The sequence below is a fragment of the Anomalospiza imberbis genome, chromosome 4 (genome assembly GCF_031753505.1).
Source record: "Anomalospiza imberbis isolate Cuckoo-Finch-1a 21T00152 chromosome 4, ASM3175350v1, whole genome shotgun sequence".
Taxonomy (NCBI): Eukaryota; Metazoa; Chordata; class Aves; order Passeriformes; family Viduidae; genus Anomalospiza; species Anomalospiza imberbis.
The window spans coordinates 66,662,268-66,686,831 of record NC_089684.1 but is presented as its reverse complement, the minus strand read 5'-3'; the positions used below and the strand labels follow the sequence as shown (position 1 = coordinate 66,686,831).

At 36.6% G+C, this 24,564-nt stretch overlaps 2 protein-coding genes across 9 annotated transcripts in view; one reads left to right on the top strand and one right to left on the bottom strand.

The window, feature by feature from the left end:
• ATP8A1 (ATPase phospholipid transporting 8A1) overlaps nucleotides 1–18,569 on the top strand; it is a 105,950-nt gene extending 87,381 nt beyond the window's left edge. For all 8 annotated transcript variants that reach the window (XM_068188963.1, XM_068188961.1, XM_068188962.1 and 5 more), the window contains 4 exons: nucleotides 6,361–6,449; nucleotides 6,877–6,969; nucleotides 14,603–14,694; nucleotides 15,036–18,569. In XM_068188963.1, the coding sequence (XP_068045064.1) occupies nucleotides 6,361–6,449; nucleotides 6,877–6,969; nucleotides 14,603–14,694; nucleotides 15,036–15,133 (372 nt within the window). In that variant the 3' untranslated portion in view covers nucleotides 15,134–18,569. The remainder of the gene's footprint in view (nucleotides 1–6,360; nucleotides 6,450–6,876; nucleotides 6,970–14,602; nucleotides 14,695–15,035) is intronic.
• A 1,984-nt stretch (nucleotides 18,570–20,553) lies between these two features.
• Nucleotides 20,554–24,564, bottom strand: part of SHISA3 (shisa family member 3) — a 5,501-nt gene continuing 1,490 nt past the window's right edge. The window contains exon 2 of the mRNA XM_068188959.1: nucleotides 20,554–24,564. This exon is cut by the window's right edge and continues 165 nt beyond it. Coding sequence (XP_068045060.1) covers nucleotides 24,278–24,564 — 287 coding nt within the window. The 3' untranslated portion in view covers nucleotides 20,554–24,277.

Below are 24,564 nucleotides of genomic sequence, written 5' to 3'. Positions count from 1 at the left end.
AAAAATAGATACATTTCTAAACAAATATGGTTATCTCTTTCTTGAAAAAAGCTGGTTGTGGTCTGAGTTGCAAACCTGTAATTGAGAAGGGGTGAAAAACAAATCAATCTGTTGTATATTTCACACTAGTAAAGCTCCTTGTTACTGTTTTGTGCTCTGAATTGTTAGGCCTCTTTTTTTACACCTATATGATTAATAAGATAGCTTATCATAATAATACTTTACTTGAATAAGAAATATGGCATTGATCCTAAAGCAAAAGTTCAGTATCCACAGAACTTTTTAATTTACTGTTGTACTGTAGACAATGCACTGTAAAGTTCTCCAGAGCACCATCTGTTTCTGCTCTGTCTGACCCAGGGGATTTATAAAACTACTGGCGGAAATTGGAGTTAAGGTACAAGTGTGTATTTTACAGAATTTAAGATCATTTGATTGAGGTTTGCAGAAGTCTTGTGAAAAACAGTAATACTTCTTTTGGGAAGATTTAACTGCACTGTGTAGAAAAGGTGTATTAGAATATACTATATTGACAGCATTGGTTTCTTAAATATTGCTTCTCTCTCTATTATAACAAGTATCCGGCTTATATGAAATCATGTTTAATAAAATATTAGATATGCATCCTTTCATGCCTTTACTACATTGGGGTTTTTTACACAAAAACACCAAATAACTTTTTTGAAAATATCGTTTTCGAGATAATTCAATTGCTAATGAACAGGTCTTCTCTAGTAAGATGTTTGTCTAAAGTTTGATCCAAAAGTGGGAATTAGTTTCAGTCTAATGTAGAGCAAAGCCTACAAAGCAAAGTATTTAGGATAGAATACAAACATAGAACAGTTGAATGGGTCTCGGGAGGTCATCTGATATAATGCTTCCGACACGACACCAAGTTCCCCCGGACTGTGTTGCTCCAGACAGCTTTTGAGTGTTACCAAGGATGGAGACAACATTTCTGAACAACCTGTGTCCCTGTTTAGTCACCCTCACAGTAAGAAAGGTTCTCTTGATGTTCCAGTTCAAGTTTTAGTTTGCACTCCTTGCCTCTTGTGCCATGACAGGGCTTCACTTGAAATAACCTGGCTCTGTCTTTGCACCCTCCACTCAGGGTGAGAGATCCCCCTAAGCCTTCTCTTAGGCTGTAGTCCCACCTATCTCAGTTTCTCTCCAGTGTGAGAGATGCTTCAGGACACTGGACTAATTTCCGTTTGTCCGTGTTTCTTGTACTGGGGAGCCCAGAACTGGAGACTTCCCTAGGTGTAACCTCATCCATGCTGAGTAGAGGTGACCTGCCTTCCCCTCTGCTGGCAATACTTTGTCTAACAAAGCCAAAAGATACCATTCACTTTCTTTGTCACAAGGGCCCATTGCTGGCTCATTTTCAGCTTAGTGTCCATTGGGACCAAGTCCTTTTCTGCCAAGCTGTTTTCCAGCTGGGTGGCCCCCAGGATATACTGCTGCCTGGAGGTGTTCCTTCCCATGTACAGGATTTTGCATTCCTCCTTGTTCAACTGTATGAGGTTCCTGTTAGCCCATTTCTTCAGCCCTTTGAAGTGTCTCTGGATGGCAACACAATCCTCTACTGCATTTGCCACTCCTCCCCCCATTTTGTGTCATAGCAAACTTCCTGAGGGTACACTTTGCCTCTCATCCATATCTTTAATGAAGATGTGAAATGAAACTGGAGCCAGTATTGACCCCTGGGGTATACTTTCAGTTACTGGCCTCCAGCCAGCCTGACACTGATCACCAGCTGCCATTCAGCCCATTTTCAGTGTATCTCACAGTCCTTCATCCAGCCCATACATCAACAGCTTTTCTTTGAGTATCTTAGAGCTTTTGCACCCTGCTGTGTTGTCACTCCAGCTGTAAAAGGTGCTATTAATGGATACTTGTCTCTTGCACTTCTAAAAAACAGCTGAATATTTTTAATAACTTTTGCAGAATATAGCATAATAAATAAATGGTTGTATATTTAAGAAAAATTGCTATGGTGCTTTTCCTCAGTGCTAGCAGGAGAGTTATAAATAATGCCCCTAAAATCTGGGAAGTAATGATTTCTCTAAATTCCTCCAAACAAGAGAATTACTGTGCCATGCTTTTAAGGGAACCTGGCAGATAACTGAGTTGGCAATCTCTATTTCAAAAAACTGCTTTGAGCTCTGTATGGTAAGCAAATACCAAAGTCTTTTGAGTCTCACTTCATTACCACAAAACTTGTGGAATATAGTCATTCTTCAATGGCTAATATCTAGGGTAGCTGTGCTTTATTTTTTTTCTTTTCTGTTGCGCTGCTTTTTAACCAGTCTATATTAAAATTTTATCAAAATTATGGATATTTCAGGGAAAATAACTGGTGTACTAAATTTTCAAGAACATTGAAATAATTCAACAATAAAAGCTAGGCTTTTCCTTCATAGTCCAAAATATTTCTCATCCTCAACAGTAGGTTCTTATAGGCATTATCCTACAGTTTTAACACATTTCCATCCCCCTTCCAAGTTTTCCCAGCTTGTCTTTTAAAACCTGTGAGTCTTTACAAAACAGAAATCAGTAATCTGTATGTCTTCCTTTCTATACCTATGTGGATCTCTTGTTTAGAGAAAAAAAGTTTCAGGGTACATTTGTGGATAATATTACTTAAAAAGTGACTTATTGATGATTTTTTTAAAAGTTAATCAGAATTTATCACATAAAACATATCCATTTTAGTCATCTGTCCTCACCTGAGAGCCTAAAATTATGTTACCTTTATGATACTAACATATTTTAACTATTTAATAATTTATATTTAAAGTTTGCTTTTTGTCTTTCACTTCAGGAATCAAAAGTATTTGTCTAAGGGGTTTTTATTTTTCCATTTAATTCCCAATAGGTAGTTTCCATTTTGACTCCTCAAACCTTCACGTTTAATTGTACTTGGTCTAGTAGCAGACATTTATTTGTGAGCCAGAATCTGCTATTCCCAGATATACTTCAAAGATCCTTCTCCAAATTCAGTAGTTACATTCTCATTCTCTCAAACAGGAACAGCAGAGCTGATCTTTGAACTGCCCAATTTATCTTTTCTGCTTCCAGTGGTCTGTCTTGGTTAATATACCTAATAACCTGAAATCCTAATAGAGAGGAACTTAATTCTTTGCAATTCTGAGGAACACAGTTCTTAATTAAAAGGAGCTAAAAGATGTTTTTTTAACTCTACATAGCAAAGAAAGGCTAGAGGCAATACAAGAACTTATTTGTAGGAACTTCATTGCACTGGAAGTTAATGCAGATCTGGTTTAGTACTACAACAGTAAGTACTTTGGCATATATGAAGGCAAACACATGCACATTACTACTAATGAAGTTTTTTGCTGGTTTGATGCTGTTGAGGTATTTTATAGCTTTGTAGTTTATAGGAAGGAGATGTGTACCTGGATGATATTTGAAATAGATAAACTGAAAAGGGTAAGCTTTTCTGCAGCAAGAATTTTACCACTGTTTTCATCTGTCTCTTCTTATTTTTAAAGGCTTTTTAAAATCTGAGCCAGCTGTTTTGGCAGATCATTTCATAATGAGGAAAAAGCGAATGTTCTGTGTTCATTCTGACATGTAATTTCCTAACACTATATCTTCAGCAGTGCTTTAAAAATGTTTTGCAGCCAGGATTTCTTATCTGCCACTAAATCATGAAAAGGAGTATTTCTCAGCAATTTTTTGTTTTTTGAAAAATGAGAATCTATATAAAAATCTAAACTTTAAGAAAAGTTAATTTATTTTAGAAAATCTTAATATTAAGCATGTACTACACATACAACAAATAATTTATCTTCCCTGCAGGATTTGTAAGTCCTACAATAAACTGGGCTTCCCAGCTCTCATTTTGGATTACTTCTGAATTCCCCTGGGAGCCACTTTTGTGGCAGATTCCATTTGGTTTCACAAGGCCTAAAGGGGGAAGACTTGGCATAGACCACAAATCTCTCACATTAGGAACAATTTGTAAACCACAAACAGAGGCAGCCAGAGTCCGTCCCCAGAACAGGCTGCTCCTGTTAGTGCCATTGTCTGAAAGGGATTGGTTTGCCATTTCCCAGATGACCTGCCTATGTGTAGAGAGATGTGAAAAGTTAGAGACAAAAATGTTTTCTACAGAGTGAGGGGGGAGCTTTCTTGTACAGAAAGGAAGGAAATACCTCTGTGGGATTTTATTTTTTCCCCTCTTCATCCAAAAAATACAAAGAGGGCCTCTGTCTTTAATGCGAATGTCAGCTTTAAATCTTTTAGGTTTGGATTAACTCTGTAAAGGAAAAAAAATCTGACAGGCTTTCAAATATGACGCAGAAAAACTTTTTTTTTTTACCTCAATTCATGTTGTTCATTTGTAAAGCCAAAGGCTGGATGGAGTGAATAGTAGGCGCCAGTTGTTCCTTCATTCATAGTTAGCATTACAATGGTCAGAATTAACATCCTAAGACCTACATTATCACTTTTGCTGTTTCACCAGCAAACATTTCATACCGGGTGGCTAACACAAGGACAGCTCTTTGCTATGTTCTTATAAATAAAAAAATGTTGTTAATAATAGGAAGTAATAATCGTAATTAGTTCAAATTGTATTTTTATGCTTTTTTTTCTGTTTTTAAGGGAACTGTCTATCTAATTGCTACTTAATTATAAAATGTCTTGCAAAATGCATTTATGATAGGCATTTCTATTAACTCCTGTTCTAGAAAATGAGTATTTCATCAAATATGTCAAAAGTCAGGTTTTGCTTATAAAATGACTGACAATGCTTTTTTTTTTCTCTAATACATTTCACCCTGATACAAAATTTTCTCTTTTTTTTTTTTCCCTTTTGAGAATATGAATTGTTTTATTTTGAACCTGCCACTGCTCAGTGTTTACACCTTTGCTGGCAGCTTTTGACAGAAATAGTTAGTAGAATCTCAGGGCAATATCTATGTCCTTTTAACATAGCCATGGGAAGGTTACCACATTTTTAAAGTACATTCTAATGCTTTCCAAAGAATCAGTGTTATTAGGAATTTGGATATAAAAACAAGGTAAATTAAACTTTTTGCTTATCTGAGAATTAGGGTTTTTCCTGAAAATAATTCACTTCTATTTTCATATATCTACATATTGAGTATAATTCTTAAATGTTCAGGTATGCATGTTGAGAAATTGGATTTCAGCTACTGCAAGCTGCCTACTATTTGTCTGCTAATTAAAGCTAGTAAAATTAAAGCTAGTAAAAAATTTTATTTATTTTACATACTGAGGCTTAACCTGTGAAAGAACTTAGTCTCCACGTAATGAAACAAAGGATTTGAAAGTCTGTTGTGTAGTGGTGTTACTTTCAGCCTCTTTACAATTGAATTACATTATGAAAGTATTTCTAATACTGACTGCAATTCAAACCTGTAGTAACGTGCTTCAGTAGGTATTTATCATACTCTTTGCATCCATAATATTATCCATGTAGACATTTTAGCATGAATTACAAAGGTAAATACATTTTTCCTTTGATGTCCATATATTGTGATGTTTGTTTTGGCCATTCAATATGTTTTAGTTTTTAGTATTTCTACAGACCAAGTTATGAACAGAAGAAATTAGTTTTTAGTATTTCTACAGACCAAGTTATGAACAGAAGAAATTCCTATGTATTACATATAGTGGTGTATAGAAAAAAACAAACACACAGATAAAAACAATTGCGTGGTTTTCAAATATTTCACTGTGTATTAATGTGTTAGATTTTCATTTAACAATATGTTGCATATTTTCGTAATTACATAAATGGTTGTTTCCTTATTTCTTGTTTTTAAGCAATCTGTTTAGCAGGAGTCTGAGGCAGTGTGGGAACTGTGGTATAAGGAGCTCTGTGGGAGAAAACTTTGCTCCAAGTTACATTGCAGGATAATTGTAACAGTGTCCAGTATCCAAATGAAGGGTCTGAAACTGTTGTATCCTCTTAGAGCAGATTGCAAATTGGAAAACTCTGGTCATAATGTGTTGAGAAAGTTGGAAAAGGGTGGATTTTTGATAAATCTGATTTCAGTGGAAATGCCTGTAATCAACACAGTGGTATAGAGCAGCATTGTGGAGGGGTGATTCCCCCATGCTAAGAGCTAAGCAGTGTATCTTTCTACCAGCTTCTTGACATGAAATAGTGCTTACTGTTTACTGGATTTATGTTGCATCTCAGGGGATTTTAAAAAGGAGTTCAAGTTCTATTTCACATTAGTCAGACTAGAATGATTAATTTAAATTTGCTTTTGATAGCCTCAACAAACTACTTGATATTTATACGATTTTTTTTTTGCTAGTTCTTGTCATGACATCGCGTTTTATGCATTTTCACTTCAGGCAGCTATGATGTTCAGCTCTGGAGTGTTTTGGATGGGACTTCTGTGTATTCCTATGACAGCTTTACTTCTTGATATAGTATACAAAGTGTAAGTATGGAAATGCCAGTGTTTACAGAAGAAAGTACTGACTTCTAATTGTGTGTTCTAATTACTAATATAATAACAAACAAATTAAGATCAGTTCTGGGGTTTATATAAGATCAATTCTGGTGATTATATGAAATTATTATTTACCATCTTTGTTTTGGAAAAACTTTATTGCAAGAGTTATTACTATTTTAAATGTTTCAATAATTGTAGTGTTTTATTAATAAATATTTTTTGTATATAATTTGCAAGAACAGATTATAAAATATGTTCTTTAAAATTGTTTTTTGTTATTTCTCCTTGTAAATCTTAGTTTTATGTCTGAGGAAATTGATTTATAAATTGAATATTTATATAAGCATTAAAACTATCTGTTGTTCTATTTTCAAGAAGAGTAAGTCTGGCAGTATTTTGTATGTACTTACAGGGTAAAGAGAGCTACTTACAAGACACTGGTAGATGAAGTTCAGGAGTTGGAAGCAAAGTCTGAGGATCCTGGGGCAGTTGTGCATGGCAAGAGGTACAGTAAAAATCTGTAGAACATTGTCTTAAAAAACAAAGCTAAATATTTTTAGCTTTATACATGTATCAAAGAGAAAAGGTTATTTTGCAAAAATGAAAAGCATCTGTGAAGGACCTTCAGGTCTACTGAGCTTATGTGTTTTTTTCATAGGCTTATATAGAGGTTTTTACCAAAAGCTTTAACTGATGTGTTTCTTTGTAGCTGACTGATTTCTGATTCTTATGTATAGAACAAGCTTGAGGTGCAGTTCTAATTCTGTGACTTTTGCCTGTGTTAACAATTCATTCACAAACAAAATAAGAAGAAAATGGGTTAGAACAAAATTAGTTTAAATCTGCAGCGTTTTCTAGTATAGCCGTAAACAGGGCCTAAGCACAAAAAGCAAAAATGAAATTCTATAAAAGCTGCTCAGTAGCATAGGGAAAAACAAAAATGTGTCTAGTATTTTCTGAAATTGAATATAAGAAGCTGGTTTTGTATTTAATTCCAGTCCAGAGAAAACTAATTTGATTAACCTATATGAAGTAAGTAAAATTTTTAACTTAAGACTCCACACGAATTCCCTTGTTATGTCCTCCTTCATGGATCAGGCAGATAATTTGAAAAGGGAGAAGATAAAAATGAACATGGGACGTTTTCTACATGTAAACTCAGCATAAAGGTGTGCACTCACTAAAATATTTCAGGCTTTTTAACCCCAGGCTGAACTCGTTGAATGTATGAGATGACAAAATCCCCCTCTCACCCCCTTCCAATTCATTAGTGCCATTTGGCTGTACTGAAGCTTTCTTTTCTTGTCTTCATTTTCATGAGTTTTGTGAGTGTGTCTAAAAAAAAGCCAAAACTGCTGATACTTGATTTTCCTGTTCTTTCTTTTCTTTGGACCGCTGTTATTTAGTATCTTCATGGCAAAAAGCATAGCCAAGAAGACTTTTTTCCTACTAAGCTATGCACAGAAAGAGACCAGAAAAAACACAGCCACTTCTTTTATTAGAGATTGAATTTTCAGAAAGTGCCTTTTGTTCATAAAGATATTTTAGCAATCTCGTTGTATTCCTCTTCCAGTTCAGTGGGAATCTGTTTACTAGGATTTACCAGGTTGAGATCAAGTAACATCAGATACCAAGGTGATAAACACCATTTTTAATGGGGCACTATCCAGATTGTGTGAGAGCTTTCACAAGAATGTTTTGTCTCTAGCTGGGTTCATCTTTCCTGGTAACAAGGAACCGGGGTTCCAGGAGGCCTGGAAGCTCATCCTGCCACCCATGGAACACCTAGTCTAGTGTGGTGGGTTACAGAAGAGGACATACCTGCATGCAGTCTCCTCTGAGGCTCTTTATGCTGTCTTTGTAGCAGCAGCTTCACACTGGAAGTACTGTAGAATCCCCTAGTTGGTGGCAATTCCTACTTCAAGCTTACTTTTCATTCATCACTGCAAGACCTAACCATTGATTGCAAGAATAAGTTCTCTTGCTTTTAAATGTGATGTAAATTGATTGTTACAGATGCTTTTCTTCAGTGGCAGTGGTCATTCCAGCAGATTGAGGGCAATTATCTTCTTCGAAATTAACCGACTCATCTGTCAGTGTGGTGAGCTTTGAAGCAATGTATGCTCTGTGCTCTTTAGCAAGGAGCAAAAGTTGTAGAAGAATGAGTTTCAGAAAAGAAAGCAGACACTAGCACTGGATGGTGCTAAAAGGGGAAGGAACATCTTCTGGGTATAGAAAAAAGTAAGGTAACCTGCCTTTTTAGTATTTCATACTTGCCTTCCCTTGCCTTCAAGACTTCCCTTGTATTCCCAGTTCAGCTACTTTAACTTCAGTTGTCTAGGCAGGATGCTTTTCCCTCATTCTACGCACAGCATGTCTTCCAAATCCCTTTTTATATAGGTAAAATGAGCTTGGTGTTTTCACCACCACTTTTGTAATTGCCTTTTTATCCCACAGTTAAATAGTTATGAGGGCTCCATGACAGCTGTTTAGTTACCTGCCAGAATATCTTTCTTAGATCTAATTCTTCTCCACAATTACTTTTAGACCAGTATTTCTGAAGGATACAAGCATCCACCTTATATGCAAATCACTGGATGTTACACAACTCAATATCTCTCAAGATTTTATTACCTCACTTATTTTTTTAATGTATTAAAATTGAGGTGATAAAGCCAAAACTTAACCTTTTATGGAGAAAGTATTAATTGTTAAAGAAACGGTCTCATGAAATGACTCATTTGCATCTACAAAAATTTGATTCAACTTCTGTAAACATTTCTGAGTCTCCTAAAATGTGTAAGCCCAGATTAATAAATTACAGTACAGAGTAAGTAGTTAAATGGGTGAGGAATGTCCTCTACATCTGTTTAAGATATGTACATGAGACTTTCTTATTCTAGTGTGCATATCTGTGGGAGTATCTTTTTCTGTTACAGCAGAAGAAGGGATTTGTTCTCATTAAATGCCAGAATAACCTAAGACTATATAAATCACTGCATGATTAAAAGGTAACTGGGAAATAGTGAGAAAGATAACTCTCCTCTCTGTGCATTCCCATCTTAGAAATGCTACAACACAAAATAGAAGTCTCAGCTTCCACAGATATAAGGTCAGGATTCTTGTAGTGGATAGCTGTTGTAATCAGTGTGTATCTGAATGTTTACTGAGAAGGGGGCCTACAAGAAAGCCAGAAGACTTTATAAGGGCATGTAGTAATAGGACTGAAAGAGGGTAGGTTTAGTTTAGATACTAGGAAGAAATTCTTTACTGAGAGGGTTACAGGAATTTATAAAAAAATATTTTTTTCTATATCTGTGTTTAATTGCCTGTAAAGATATACATTTCATGTTAAAAATTAGTTAATATTCTGCTTGTACATATAGGTACACATAATGAGCACAAGCATTTAGTTACTGTGGTCTAACATTGGTTAATTATGAAACCATGTTGTCTTGGCTTCACATGTAGATATTTAAATATGCATTTGAATGGCAACAAGGTGATTTATAATAGAGAGCCCACAGTGTTTCAAGTATAGAAAAGGAACAGAATTTAATACTTGAATAGCTGAAAGCACTTTTCTTAAGTGTATTTCCTATGTATTTTGTATTTTCTTTACCAGCAATCAGATCTGTGCAGTGGAAACTTCACTGTATGTTAACTAAGGCATGTGCATGCTTCATGTTCTTGTAAAAGTTTAAGGTAGTCTTTTCACTGCTTAGCATTTAAGCAATGAAATGTGGTGAAATGAGGAGGAACATTAATAAGACTTTTCCATTGGACTTCCGAACGGGAGACTTTGGCCTATTTAGGAGACTTATTCAGAGAGTTCCTTGGGAAGAAGCCCTTAAAAACAAAGGAGTCCAGGAAAGGTGGGTGTGCTTCAAAACAGAGATCTTTAGGGCACAGGAACAGGCTGTCCCTGTGTGCCAAAAGACGAGTTGACGAGGCAAACGTCCAACCTGGATAGGCAATGAGTTTTGGAAGGAACTTAGGAAAAAAAAGAGGATGTATCATCTTTGGAAGGAGGGTCAGGTCTCAACAAGTATTTAAGGGGGTTGCTAGAGCATGTAGGAAAAAAATTAGGGAGGCCAAAGCTCAGTTCAAATTTAATTTAGCAACTTTTGTAAAGGAGAATAAAAAATCATTTTATAAATTATATTAATGGCAAAGGGAAGGGTAAGACCAACTTTTGTTCTCTATTGGATGAGGAAGGGAACTTAGTAAATGCAGATGAGGAGAAGGCAGAAGTGCTTAATGCCTTCTTTGCCTCAGTCTTTAGTGGGAAGATGCTTTCTCCTCAGGATCCTTCTGGTTTGGTAGATGGTGTCAGGGAGCAGAATGGTCCCCCTGTTATCAAGGAGGAGGCAGTCAGAGAACTGCTGAGCTGCTTGGATGTTCATAAATCTATGGGACCTGACGGGATCCATCCAGGGGTTATGAGAGAGCTGGCAGATGAGCTTTCAAAGTTGCTCTCCATCATTTACCAACAGTCCTGGCTTACTGGTGAGGTTCCGGATGACTGGAAGCTGGCTAGTGAGATGCCCATTCACAAAAAGGGTGGGAAGGAGGATCCTGGTAATTACAGGCCAGTTAGCCTGACCTCAGTACCCGGTAAGGTAATGCAACAGTTTATACTGAGTGTCATCACACAGCACTTACAGGATGGCCAGGGTAACAGACCCAGCCAGCACGGGTTTAGGAGGGGTAGGCTGTGTTTGACAAAACTGGTCTCCTTTTATGACCAGGTGACCCACCTGGTGGATGCAGGAAGGGCTGTGGATGTTGTCCATTTGGACTTCAGCAAGGCCTTTGACACTGTCTCCCACAGCACTCTCCTGGAAAAGCTGCAGCCCATGGCTTGGACAGGAGCACTCTGTGCTGGGTTAGGAACTGGCTGGATGGCCGGGCCCAGAGGGTGGTGGTGAATGGTGCTGCATCCAGCGGGGGACAGTCACCAGTGGTGTCCCTCAGGGGTCTGTGCTAGGGCCAGTTCTGTTCAATGTCTTTATTGATGACATGGATGAGGGTGTTGAATCTTTCATTGTAAATTTGCAGATGACACTAAGCTGGGAGCGTGTCGATCTGTTGGAAGGTAGGAGGGCTCTGCAGAGAGACTTGGAATGGTTGGATGGATGGGTAGAGTCCAGTAAGATGATATTTAGTAAGTCCAAGGGCCAAGTCCTGCATTTTGGCCACAATAACCCCCTGCAATTTTATAGGCTGGGGACGGTGTGGCTGGACAGTGCTCAGGCAGAAAGGGACCTGGGGGTACTCATTGACAGCCAGCTGAACATGAGCCAGCAGTGTGCCCTGGTGGCCAAGAAGGCCAATGGCATCCTGGCCTGTATCAGGAGTAGTTTGGCCAGAAGGACCAGGGAGGTCATTCTTCCCCTGGACTCGGCACTGCTGAGGCCACACCTTGAGTGCTGTGTTCAGTTCTGGGCCCCTCATTTTGGGAAGGACATTGAGATGCTTGAGCAGGTCCAGAGGAGAACAACGAGGCTGGTGAGGGGCTTGGAACACAAGCCCTGTGAGGAAGGGCTGAGAGAGCTGGGATTGCTTAGCCTGGAGAAAAGGAGACTCAGAGGTGACCTTGTCAGTCTACAACTCCCTAAAGGTAGTTGTAGTCAGGTGGAGGTTGGTCTCTTTCTCCAGGCAGCAACTGACAGAACCAGAGGACACAGTCTCAAGCTGCATCAAGGGAAATGTAGGTGGATATTAGAAAAAAGATTTTACAGAAAGGATGATAAAGTACTGGAATGGTCTGCCTGGGGAGGTGGTGGAGTCACCATCCCTGGATGTGTTTAAACAAAGACTGGATGTGGCACTCGGTGCCATGGTTTAGTTGAGGTGTCAGGGCATGGGCTGGACTCGATGATCTTGAAGGTCTCTTCCATCCTAGTGATTCTGTGATTCTGAACATTCCATTCGGGAATAGAAGCAAGGAATGATGGTACCAAGAATGGCATAACAGGCATCCTAATGTTTTAAATAAAATATTTTTTATTAGAAAATAACACCTGTCAAACATTTTGTAGAAGTTTTCTGAGTTCGACTCACATTAATAAGGATTTCACAGATGTATTGCAAAGGAGATGCAGCTGATAATTGTAACTAAGTGTACCCATAGTCTTCCACCTCCTTGGCCTCCAATTTTACATGAAAATACTGATTTATTTATTCGTTCTCTGTATTCTTACAGTTTAGATTTCAGTCCCTATTTTTTTATTAATTTCACTTAAACAGTTTACAGCTCTGAACTAAAAAAGAAGGCTTCTACACAGCGTAGAGGAGCAAGCAGGATGAAAAAAAAAATCCCCAGAGAATTAGCTTAGGAAAGCACTGGGAGTAAGATGTGTTTCAGTACTTCAGCCTCTCCATTCTTGATTAAGTCAGCAGATGCCAACTACCTTCCTGGAATTGGTACCTATTTTTTTTTTCTTACAAGGAAGTCTCATTTTATCTTTTCTTTCAAAACATGGCCACAGAAACAGTTTCCCCTGCCTGTCACCTTACCCTGTAGATTTTCCAGTTAGCATTCCTCTATGGATGTGGAAATTGTAGGTTTATTTTCCTTTTCCAACTTAGAAAAGCCAAGCTTTCACCATATGCTGTTACCACCAGACTAGAGGGGAACAGAAAGATGAGATAAACCATTAGTCTCTCCAGCACTAAATAGTGGTTCAGCTTCATATATTAGTATAGAGTCACTTAAGAAAGAATGAACTTTTCTAATTTAATGGCTTGAATGGTAATTTAGTAAGGATAGCAGTCTAGTTCCCTTCTTTGCACCACTTAGTCTGGTTGATAGCCTGGGAAGGTAAGTCTGTTGCGCTAATTGACAATAATATTAAAAAGTAATTTGAGTAGTCAAAACTTGGTAACATAAGGTGTGTGAAATCTGATTTTCTTACTACATCATTGCACAAGAGACAGCTTTGCTAATGTAGCAAAACTGTAGCAATATGAAATCACTATATACTCATATAAAACATAAGATACATCTCTTTTTTAATTGAACTAATTTTAGACCAGGTTACATTGAGAGTGGACTGGATTTTTCAGCATTTGAAGTGTTTAAGTGATAGGTTGGTATTTCTTGAAGCACAGGCTGTAATTCACAGTGAACATCAAATCAAGAGGACACTGAAGAGTTTGTTTGGGGTTTTTTTTAATATAGTCCCTTGCACATATTTAAAATGTTATTATAAAACTGTCAGATTTTGCAGTTTTTCTGAGCTATGGCTCATCTACCTGGTATTTATTTAGTATGTTCCTGTTAGAGAGAACTTTAGCGTAAGACAGACAGAAAGGAAACCCAATACCTTTGCTACTTGTTTCACTACTGTTTGCAGCATTTGCTGATGCTTGAGTCTCAATTTAAAAAATGTTTAATGCTCCTGTTTTCCACTTGGGCTGAAATGAGGAGTCCCTTGGGTCACACTAAAGGTACCCAAGTGTGTGTACACAACAATATAAGAAACTCAGTAGTGCTGGGAAGGAAGGAGATGGGCTGAAGAGGACAACCTTAGCAGCAATAATAGTTTGTTATTTGGGTATGATCTCCAGAAAAACACCTTCTAGAGTTTCTTGGGGAAGGCTCCTTTCTAGAACAGTTTTCGTGGAAATAATGTTTCTGTACACACAGCTGATGACCGTGAACGTGGCTTTCCCTCCACTCATTTCCCATCCCTTTGGGGTACTGTGTCATCAGAGGCTGGGAACACTTCCTATTTAAGATAAAAAGACTAATTCAGCCTGGCACTATTCAAGCTGTGCTACATCAAGGAAGACAGTGCCTTCCCTTTACATTGTGTGTTTCTAAAGGAGTCACACTCAAAAGTTCACAATATCATTCATTTATTTGTGTTGCCAGCACACAGCAGTGTTTCAAACAGATATTTTGCCTGCACTGTGACAAGTAAAATCATTACCAGGGGTCAGAACTTAATCATCTGTCTTCATGCAAGCTTTTAATCATAATCTTAATTATGGCATCAGGCACAATTTAAAAAGAATAAGGAGGATGGACACTTCTCATTTAACAATTAATTCCCATTGAGCAAATTCAAGCATAAAGGGATAGGGTAATTAGTAAGTAAATATTTTTCACATGTCTGCTTTCTCTCTAGCTTAACTGAAAGAGCCCAACTACTGAAGAATGTTTTTAAGAAGAACCATGTGAACTTGTATCGCTCTGACTCTTTGCAACAAAACTTGCTTCGTAAGTGATCAATGACAAAAAATTAATATCCATTAATAGCATAGCAGTAAAATTCTGCCTTTCACTGCATTTATTTATAGTAAAAGTGCAGTATCCTAAACCCATTAGACCATGTTCTTTGCCTGTGGTTACGTTGCCCTTCATACCCAAGATACTGTGCAGAGTTCTTTCAGCTGTTTTATAACTGCAAAATTCTGTAAGAAATGGCACAGGATTTTACTAACAGTTGAAAAGAGGTTTATTCCTCTCTATTCATCTTTGTTAAGTTGCTTTTATTAAAGCTTTAAAAAAATAAAAACTATCAAAACTTAATTTGTTTCTATTTTGCTTTGTATCTGCAGATGGCTACGCCTTCTCTCAAGATGAAAATGGAATTGTTTCCCAGTCTGAAGTCATAAGAGCTTACGATACCACAAAGCAAAGGCCTGAGGAATGGTGAAGAAACACAGCTGGACATTTAGGCCTTAGTTGTTACTTTTGTGAGACAGGCTACTAGATCTTTGCTGGGAGCTGCGACCATGGTCCAGTTATCAGACGTTGAAAGATCTATGATGGTCTTGTTCCATAAAGTTTGGGTTTGTGTATTCAGTAGACATAAGCACTGTGCAACTATACTGTAACACACCATCTCTAAATTTTTAACAAGTATTTGCTTAGCCTTTGTAAACAGATTGGAATTTACCTTGTATCTTGCCAGCTTGCTTATTTTACAATGAAATTGGATCAATACTGGTCATATACTAGAAGGGCAGTGGTCAGATTGCTAAATGTACTTTACACAAACAGATCAACTAGCATCTGTGAAGGTTTTTAAGTGTTAATATATTTAAATATATTTGATAACAGGCCTTTGATTTCAACAAGTGCTGAAAAAAACCCAGTATCTTAATGGTGTGAATTCACCTTCTTTAAGAAAGATTTTGAGTCAAGATGCTCATAGATATTTGTGTCAAACTAATCTAAAAACATTTGCCAAAGAAGATCCATAAATGTTTTCTGTTAGAAAAAATTTGAAAGGAAACTATCTCCAGTCCTGATCTCAGAACTGCATGCTTGAGTCTCCACACTTGAGGAGAAGGTACAGTGAATCTAATTTGAGTGGCCTTTTTGGCATTTGCTTTCAAAACTGCAAGTCTTTGCACCTTTGGCCTTATACAAGCTTTCCCCTTATTTTCGTTTAGTATTGCATATGTTGAATATGGCTGCCAACTTGTATAATGGAGTACACGTAATACTTTATTCAATTTTTAAGAATTGCTCTGCCTTACTTCCCTTTAGCAAACTCAGTTATTTTTGTGATGCTTAGTTGTATCTGCTTATACTGTAGGTTCAAAAGAAAGTTTGTTTAAACTTATTTTTTAAAATTAATCAAATTTTCAACATTTTTATACTAAGATTATTTGAAATGCATACATTGAAATACAGAGCAAAGCATGCCCTTTGTTAGTCTGTGGTATGTACTGGTTTATTTGCACTAAAGTCTCTTCCTATAAAGGTGTGAAATACGTTGCAGCAGTCTCTTTACAACTTATTGGTCATGCAGAATGCTTATATACTCTCACCTTTAATTAAAATGGCGAGGAAGTGACTGCAGAAAAAGATACGCACCTGGTATGAGGGGAAAAAAAGAGAGCAGTATTAAATGAGAACATTGTGATACATTCTTAAAGTAGTTATACTTGGTATTTCTCAACTTACCATCCAACAACTGTCAGGTTTCAAACTAAGAAAGGCTACTTGAACTTTAAAATTTAGTTAATTCTTGCCACTCTTTAGTCCATGTTTAATTCTAGGTTTAAAAGCCACTATAATTACATTAAAAATACAATTTTTTATAGTAGCATTTGGTTTTACTGTTAAGTAAGTTTTTGTGCATTGCATAGGAATGATCTCTTTTTTTCTTTCCGTGGAGATCAGCCAGGTGGAAAAGCAGAACAACAATATCCCCAGTGATCTGTTAAATTAAGTATTTCCTCTTTGCTCTCCAAATCATAACAAGTCATCCAGTGCCATCTTTTCTCTGCCCTCCTTCATTTGTCATACTAAAGGTGACTTTACCTCCTTGCCTTTTGTCTAGCTAAATGCTTAACATGTAATTAATCTCATTATCCAAGTTTCTTATCCTCCATTCTGAGAGAAACTTAAAAATACACAGAGAAAGCCCAACAGAAGGCACTATCTGAAAGTACGTGTTTAGGAAGGTGTATCAGTGGGAAGGCAGTCTGCATTTCTTATGCATGTTATGCAGTGTCTTCCTCTCACGAGCGTAGAGTGATCTTTAAACAGCAGGCACAAGGAGAAAGGGAACTAGAAACAGTACTGCCAGTCATGCAGACAAGAACTGCCTTCAGAAAAGCCATTGCAGGCAAAGATAAATAGATGGATCAATATGGGAGGGCCAAATCACTTGACCTAAGGCAAGAAAAAATTCAGGGTCATGCCCCTTTCCTAAAAAGGGGATCCCTATTTTCTGTCATCCAAGGGACAATGACCACCTTCAAAACATTTCTGAAATTAACCATGACACTGTTGCTCCTTTATAATCTTTCTGTGTACTTAATTCATATAAAATTAATCTATACGTAGTCTCTTCATGGGCAACTTTTTTTCTGTTCTAATTGGTTGAATTGCTAATTATGCAGATATGGATTAGAATACACTGTGAAATACATACAGTGTATTTACATGATCTCTTATTCTTCCTATGAAATAAAATTCTGTCTTACCATTGTAATACACTTTGAAGAAAACAACACACAGTACATCCCAAATTAACTACCTTAAAAAGAAAGAAAATGACTGAAAGCAAGAAAGAAAGAAAATTACTCTAAGATTCTAAATTCAGACTAACGTAAAGGTTTGTAAGATAATCTTATCACAGCATTTCATGCTTACATCTTTTCAGAATTTGAAGGAGGATTTCACAAAGTGCATTTTTTTACTACTTTTGATGAATTTTTCCCCTCTCTCTGTACTTTTTCTGATAATTAGTGGTTGAAAGATACCACTTCTTAAAAATAGCAAAAAAAGACAAGTGTGGCAAAAACAGTGGGTTTTGATTGCTCATACAATTCCATTTTAAAATACAAGATTATCTTATCTAGGTATGCCCATTTTTAAATCAGGCCAAGTATACAATATGCACTTTATTTTCATGTTAAGTACACAGTAATATAATCTAGTTCCATCCTGTTAGTATGTCATACCTTTGTTAAAATAAGGGGATTCTGCTGATGTTTGTTTAAAGGAAAAAAGAACAGTTGAGGCGGAAATGCTCATAACAATGCCTCTGTTCCTACTGTTCGAAAATTCAGAAGTGTATTAAATAGAGAGTTCACATGGACTTTTCCATCTCTTTCATGGGCACTGCAAGTTAGTATTAAAAATTTCCATCTAAAAGATGAACCTGTGCCACTAAAAAATCGGGTATCTTATATAAATACTTTTGCTTGATTATTTTTAAATATATACATACATATATATAGAAATTATTCAAAAGAGTAACTGAAAACAAATTTTAACAAACCTATTGACAATTTGTATCTGGAATTTTTTCTTGCCATTTCCTAATTTTACACATATTTTTGCAAAGCAGTTTCAACAGATTTATACTTAGTCATCATTCTATTTGTATAAAATGATAAATAAAATATTTTGAAACAGTAAGAGCTGAAGATTCTTATATGTCCACATGCATCCATAAAATTCACCTTGTTACAAAGATGAGCATTAACTGTCTTAAGATGTGTATCATGACATTTGAACCCATCTTGAATGATGAGTAATTTGGAATATGTGTTAAATTTAAGGAGTAAAGTTTTTTTCTTGTGTATTGTGTAAAAGCAGTTGTAGTTCTGATGAATTTATCATTCTGTCTGCATGAGGCACTATTTCTAAGTGTTCTGAGGCAATGCATGGTGGTTGTTGATCCCTGTTTTTTAATGCCTTCGTTAAAAGTCTGCTCATAATATATCGAGAAGCTAGTGCTGTGTAAGCAAATGAGTCTGTCAGTTCAGCTTCCTTGGTACTGGATGTTTTCACTGGTTACAAAACTCAACAAATGAGTTTCTCCTTCCCCCTCTCTGCCCTCGCTCCCCCAGTTTCCTTGCTGTTAACCAATAGATCTTTATTAAACAAAGGAATATTTTAGCATTCCAAACCTGGTTCCTGCTTATGCAAACGACTACTCTTATAGTGTTCAACTGGACTGCTTGTGAGTATAAGGACTCACATCATCTGAGCAATGATGTGCAAAGTTGGGCACTTCTGAGAGTTGATACTGAAATAAAAGTATTTCCATGAAGAGTGTGATTTGTAATGCAAAGCTGTGACCAGAACAGGTTTTGTTTTTTAAAGTCATATTTTATAGTGTTTCTTTAATGTAGCATAGAAGCCATAAATGCATTAATATTTTTTTTCTACTCCAACATAATTTTTCATAACGATTTTCAGTGTTTGAGATGTATTAACTGCTGCAGAAGGCGGTCAGTCTGAAACAGCAAATTTTGCATTCAAGATGAAATGAGGTTTTACAGCTCCACTAAGCCATTACTGCTGAAACTGTTGTGGAAATTATGAAGCTGCATGAATGAAGATTTTTTGACTCGGTGTTTATGGTAGTTTCTCAGGTTTAGTTTAAACTGGATGTTAAATGCACTGTTTTTTTTAAATAGTTCTTTTAGTAATACATTCAGTTCTATGCAGTGTTAAATGTCATTTGGCATTTGGTGAATGTGCATGTTTTGAACTGCAAATTTTAAATGTTTTGTCATTTAATTGTTAAAAAATGAATAAACTTTGCCATTAAATTAAGGTGCTTTGTTGACTTAATTGGTTGGAAATGCTGGGGATTACTTTCAGAGGAAAACATATCTCATCATTCTTGGGTTTGAATTCTTTAAAATGAGACATACCAGAAATAATATTTCACAAATATCATAGAGTTCTTACATTTTTTAAGGTAAACTGAAGAAGTAGTAAATTGGTTTAAAGTTTGTTGGGTTTGGTTTTGGGGTTTTTTTTAACACCTATTTTGAGATGTCTTTATCAGTTCTCATGTGAAAAAGAGAAAAGTTAAAAAAAAAAAAGAAAAGTTAAAAAAAAAAAACACCAAGGAGCGTAGTAGGAGTCTGCAATTTAGTGACTTTCAGCCAAGCCCTGACATACTCTGGTGGTGATAACCTATCAATATATCCAAACCTTAGCTGAGTTTTGGTAGTAGCTGGGTGGCTGACTTTTATATATACCCTAGACAATTTATTTTGTATTCTGTCCAAGCAGGTTGGATAATACATGCATCTTACATGGTGCTGGTTTCACAAGATCCAGCCTGTAGTAGCAGAGCTGGTTTAAGGATATTCCACCTCATAATATTTTACCATCTCTATTATACTGGCAGTCATGAGGCCATTGAAATTATTCATTTTATAATCCAGTTTATAATGATCCAGGGTCCCTCTCAAATCCTTTCCCTTCTTTCTTACAGCAAACATTATTTTTAAACTAAAATCATTTCACTAACCTGATTTACACTACAGCCCCCTGAATTTGAACAAGTCATAGATGGAAAGAATAAAAAGAACAGAAAGGCATTTCCTTGTCTGCCTTTGCTAATGAAAACAGGATAGCATGGAATTTCAGCCTTGTTGTAACTGTGAGTCAAAAACTTTATGTGATACTGGGGGGCAGTGGCTCCCTTAAAAGTAGACTCATTGTTCAAAGGAGTTCAAGTCCAGACAGCGCATTGCAATAGACAGCAAAACAGCACTGAAAACCAACTTCTTCTCCTTAATGTTCCTTAATGTTCCGTAATGTCCTTATGTCAAGCTGTAACTGAACAGTAATGAAAAAATACTTCTGAAATTGTCACCTTTTTTTTTTATTCCAGTGGGATTAGTATTACAAATAATCCATGAGTTTACATAGCCACATACTGTACTGTTTACCTAGTTTCAAACAGAATCCTTCAGACGTTCTTGCAAGTACTTGTAATGTTTTTCCTAGCACTGGAAATCTTGATGCATTTTGGAGATGCACACTTCAGAATCCCAAATTGTGGAAACCCAAAAAAAATGGCATGCCACTATTGCTCATTATCCACAGAAGGTTTGGGTTTCATCTAAGTCATTACCAGTTAATGGCAATCAAAGCATTTGTTGCATCGTCTGTGAATGACAGTAATCAATTTAATGAGTGTGAATATTCTTTTATTTTGATTTTAGATTGATGTAATGCTAGTAAAAGGAGTATGAACTGAATTTAGAATTCCAAAAGAAATAGTTAAATCTACTTTGTTAACATGGCAGTAAAGCAAGTACTGCCTGTAAATGTTACTTCTGATACTAAGCAATTGCTTTCAGTTCAAGCATACATCCAGCCCTTCAAACAATTTCATTAGTCATTAAAGTGCTATCACAATGTCATTTCTGTTCTGTCTGCAAGTTTTAGGAACATTTCCTGTTCCTATAAATCATAGGAGTATCTAGTGCCAAAAGGCTCTTTCCATTAGGAAGGAAATTCAGCATTCTCACCTGCACACCAAATCCATCTGGGTCAGAAACTACTGGCACAGGCAGAAGTGTTTCTATCCATGGGTTTTATTCTGGCCACCTCCTTTTCTCTCCCTCCAGCTATATGGGTCACTGCTACTGTAACTACATGAACAATAATAGAGGTTTTTTTATTTATAGTTTCTTCTTTGTCTATTTGCAGATGGTGCATAATTGCCACCTCAATCGTTTTACAGGTAGCACAGTACAGCTATTTTAACTACAACTGATCTTTCTCACCCAAAGAACCACATCTGCAGGATTTTTTGCAGTTTGGCTACTGGTCTGTGAAATACTTAGCACTCTGTAAAGTTATAGACTTACCTAAGTTTGATTCAATGAAATTATTCCTGTGTGTCAAGTTCTTCAACTATTCTGTGAGGACAAACCCATTATGCAGCATCAGGGTAAGAAAGAAAGTGGTTCAGAGGGGTCTTCCCTGCTAGGCTGAGTTTCTTGCTACATGGCAAGAATAGAATAAACTTCACAGTGAATAAACTAGAATATGAATGTGAATAAACTTCACAGCTCTCCTTGGGCTGAATACTCATTAAAATTTAAGGCTGTATGCAAGTGTATCAAAAATCTGTCCCTGTGTTAAAACATTAATAACTGACTGCAGACCCTTTGGGACCATCACACTGAAGCAGCCTGTCCTGTACAGCACCAAATGGTAACGGGCAGTGACTGAGCCAAACTCACAACTTTCTTTCTTTGTACAGTATTTCTTTGAGGAAAACACTGAATTTCAGCCACACACCACCTGTGTCAGTGGCTCTGATGACTAGTCACTCTTTAAAGGTACATAAATTGCCCCTTCTTAGTCAAAAGTGATCAAGTTACTGCTTCCAGAATGGGTCTGTGTTGCCTTGGTTTACTAGATAAAGATTTCTTCTAATTGGAGCCTAACTATAATTTGTAAAAAAATACAGTTGAATTGGTTTGCTGTTTCTGCTGTATACAGGAGTGATCAGTACTTCTCACAGTATGCTCCTGAACAAGACAGCTGACACATCTTGAAATATTCAATGATTTTTCAAAAAAGTTACTCGACGAACAGTCCCATTCATAGCCATTCAAAATATGCAGTGAAGAGTCCTATGGAACGTCATCAAAGGCAAACAAAAATTTTCTTCCTTGAAGATTGTTTCTACAATAAAATTACAGGCCAGAACACTTAACTTTCAATTAATTTCCTGAATACGCAAAATCTAATTTTTAGTATCTTGCAACTTAGTATATACACAGCTGTGTATCATGATTTGGGTTGTAATTAACGATTACAACATTTAAGCTAGAGCCTATTACTTAAAACATCATTATAATAGAACTTGTGTTTCTGCATTTCTAGCAGTAATGTTGGCTAGATTATAATGTTAATTGTGCAGTAAAAAAACTTATTTAAAGGGTTATTTTGAAATATTTTTGTCATAACTACTGATCACTAGATATTTGCTATGAAAACATTATTGAACTCTTGAGAAAGAACGAATGACGCTTTTCTAAACTACTTGTTAAATAGGTCAGCTATAATGTGCTTCAACAGATCGTACACACAGGGAGTTTGAGGCTGATAAAATAGGAAAGCTCAGCCTCTGATATTGTAGATTCTGACCCACAGAATGACTTCGGTTTTTCACACAAACAAGTATACAGAGAAGCCCTTTAATGACTGCATTTTTTTACTTGTGTATTTTCCATTTGCTTACTGCACATATTTGGTTTAGATGCTTTTTTTTCATCTTCCATTTGGTTTGTTGGTTTACTTAAGAGAAGGAATGTAGAAGGGCAAACAGAATTTATTCCTAGTGCAGGATGTTTAATCTAAAATACCCAACTAATCAGTGTCATTTTCAACCCTTTTTCACTGCAGCTGCATGTAAAAGACATAAATGAATCTACTAGTTTGCTATATAGTGAGAATTTTGTATTATATTAAATCTGCACTACAGGTGCAGTTAAAGTTGTAAATCATTTTAAAAAGCAGCATAAACTATTTTAACAGGAAAAAAGTACAAAATAGTTACACCAACCAAATTCAACAAACACTACCTGTACAGAGTCATACTGATGACACAACATTTCAACCACACAGTTTATTGGTAGTTTTTTGGGGTTTTTTTGCATGTTACTACTAAATAGTTAGTGATGTCAATGGTGTAAATGTATTTTTAAATTTACAAGTTTAAATTACAAACTTGTCTTTACATTTTATACATGGCTAATTTTACAAACAGAACTTCATTATCAGTTTGTCCAACTTACAGTTGCTAAGCAAAAAGCTGACAATAAATACTTCCTTCTGAAGAATGCTCTAGTAGACTGCAATTTTTAGAATTTTATGTGGAGAAGTTACTGGTGATATTGCTGAATACATTCTTCTTTCCTCATAGATAATTTGGCTATGTGAGACTGTCTGATCTTCAAGTAGCCTAATTACTACTAGTTTTATCTACCACTGTTACAGTTTACTAATACAAATATGCAATGTAAGTTCAGGTAGATTATGTGAATTTTTAAAAAACCTCTGCATTTTGATATCTAATAAAATTCTTCCTCGTACTTTCATTGCTCATGGAAGTGGTAAGCAGTCAGATGTTTTCAAGGATCCTCTTTAGTAAGTATTACTCCTCTCTTACTTCTCAGGCTTATTGCTGCTTTATAGAACTAGTCTGATTATTATCAGTGGAAAGCAGCCACTGTTTGTTAACTAAGTTAACTTCATTAGGGCAAAATGTCATTTATAGCACTGAGTACCTTCATCCCAACATGGTTCTTTTACTTGTCTCTGAACATGTTCTGCACAAATTAGGCAGAGCAGTCCAGTTTTAGAGCAACAGTTTGGAGTGTTTTACAATTCCTTTGTGTGATCCAAGTTTGGGAAATGCAATCTCAAGTGAGACCCCTCACTTTTCAAGGGCAACTCACCCACAAGAACAGTTCTGACTTCTGCAGCCACAGAGCACATCAGTGTGACACCCAACAGGAGTAGTCCCTGCGGTTTCAAAGGCTGCATTACTTCTTCACAAGTTCTCTCAGCTCTGAGCAAAATCAGAGCAGCTCTTCCCAACCAGGGCAGGCTCTGGCTGGAGAGGATACCCAAAGTATGGTGGAGACACTAGAAATCCTGATGGCTGGGTCAGGTGGACTGTGTGGGCTGTCTGGAAGCAGCCAGATGTGTACGGTGGAGGTGAGGATGCCGCAAGGCAGCCTGGCTCTGCCCGGGGGAAGGAGAACCTGCGAACTGAGCTGCTCGTCGAACTGGAACTTGTCGCGGTACTGGACTGCCTGGATGGCGTCCTGAAACTTGTGGAGGCCAAGA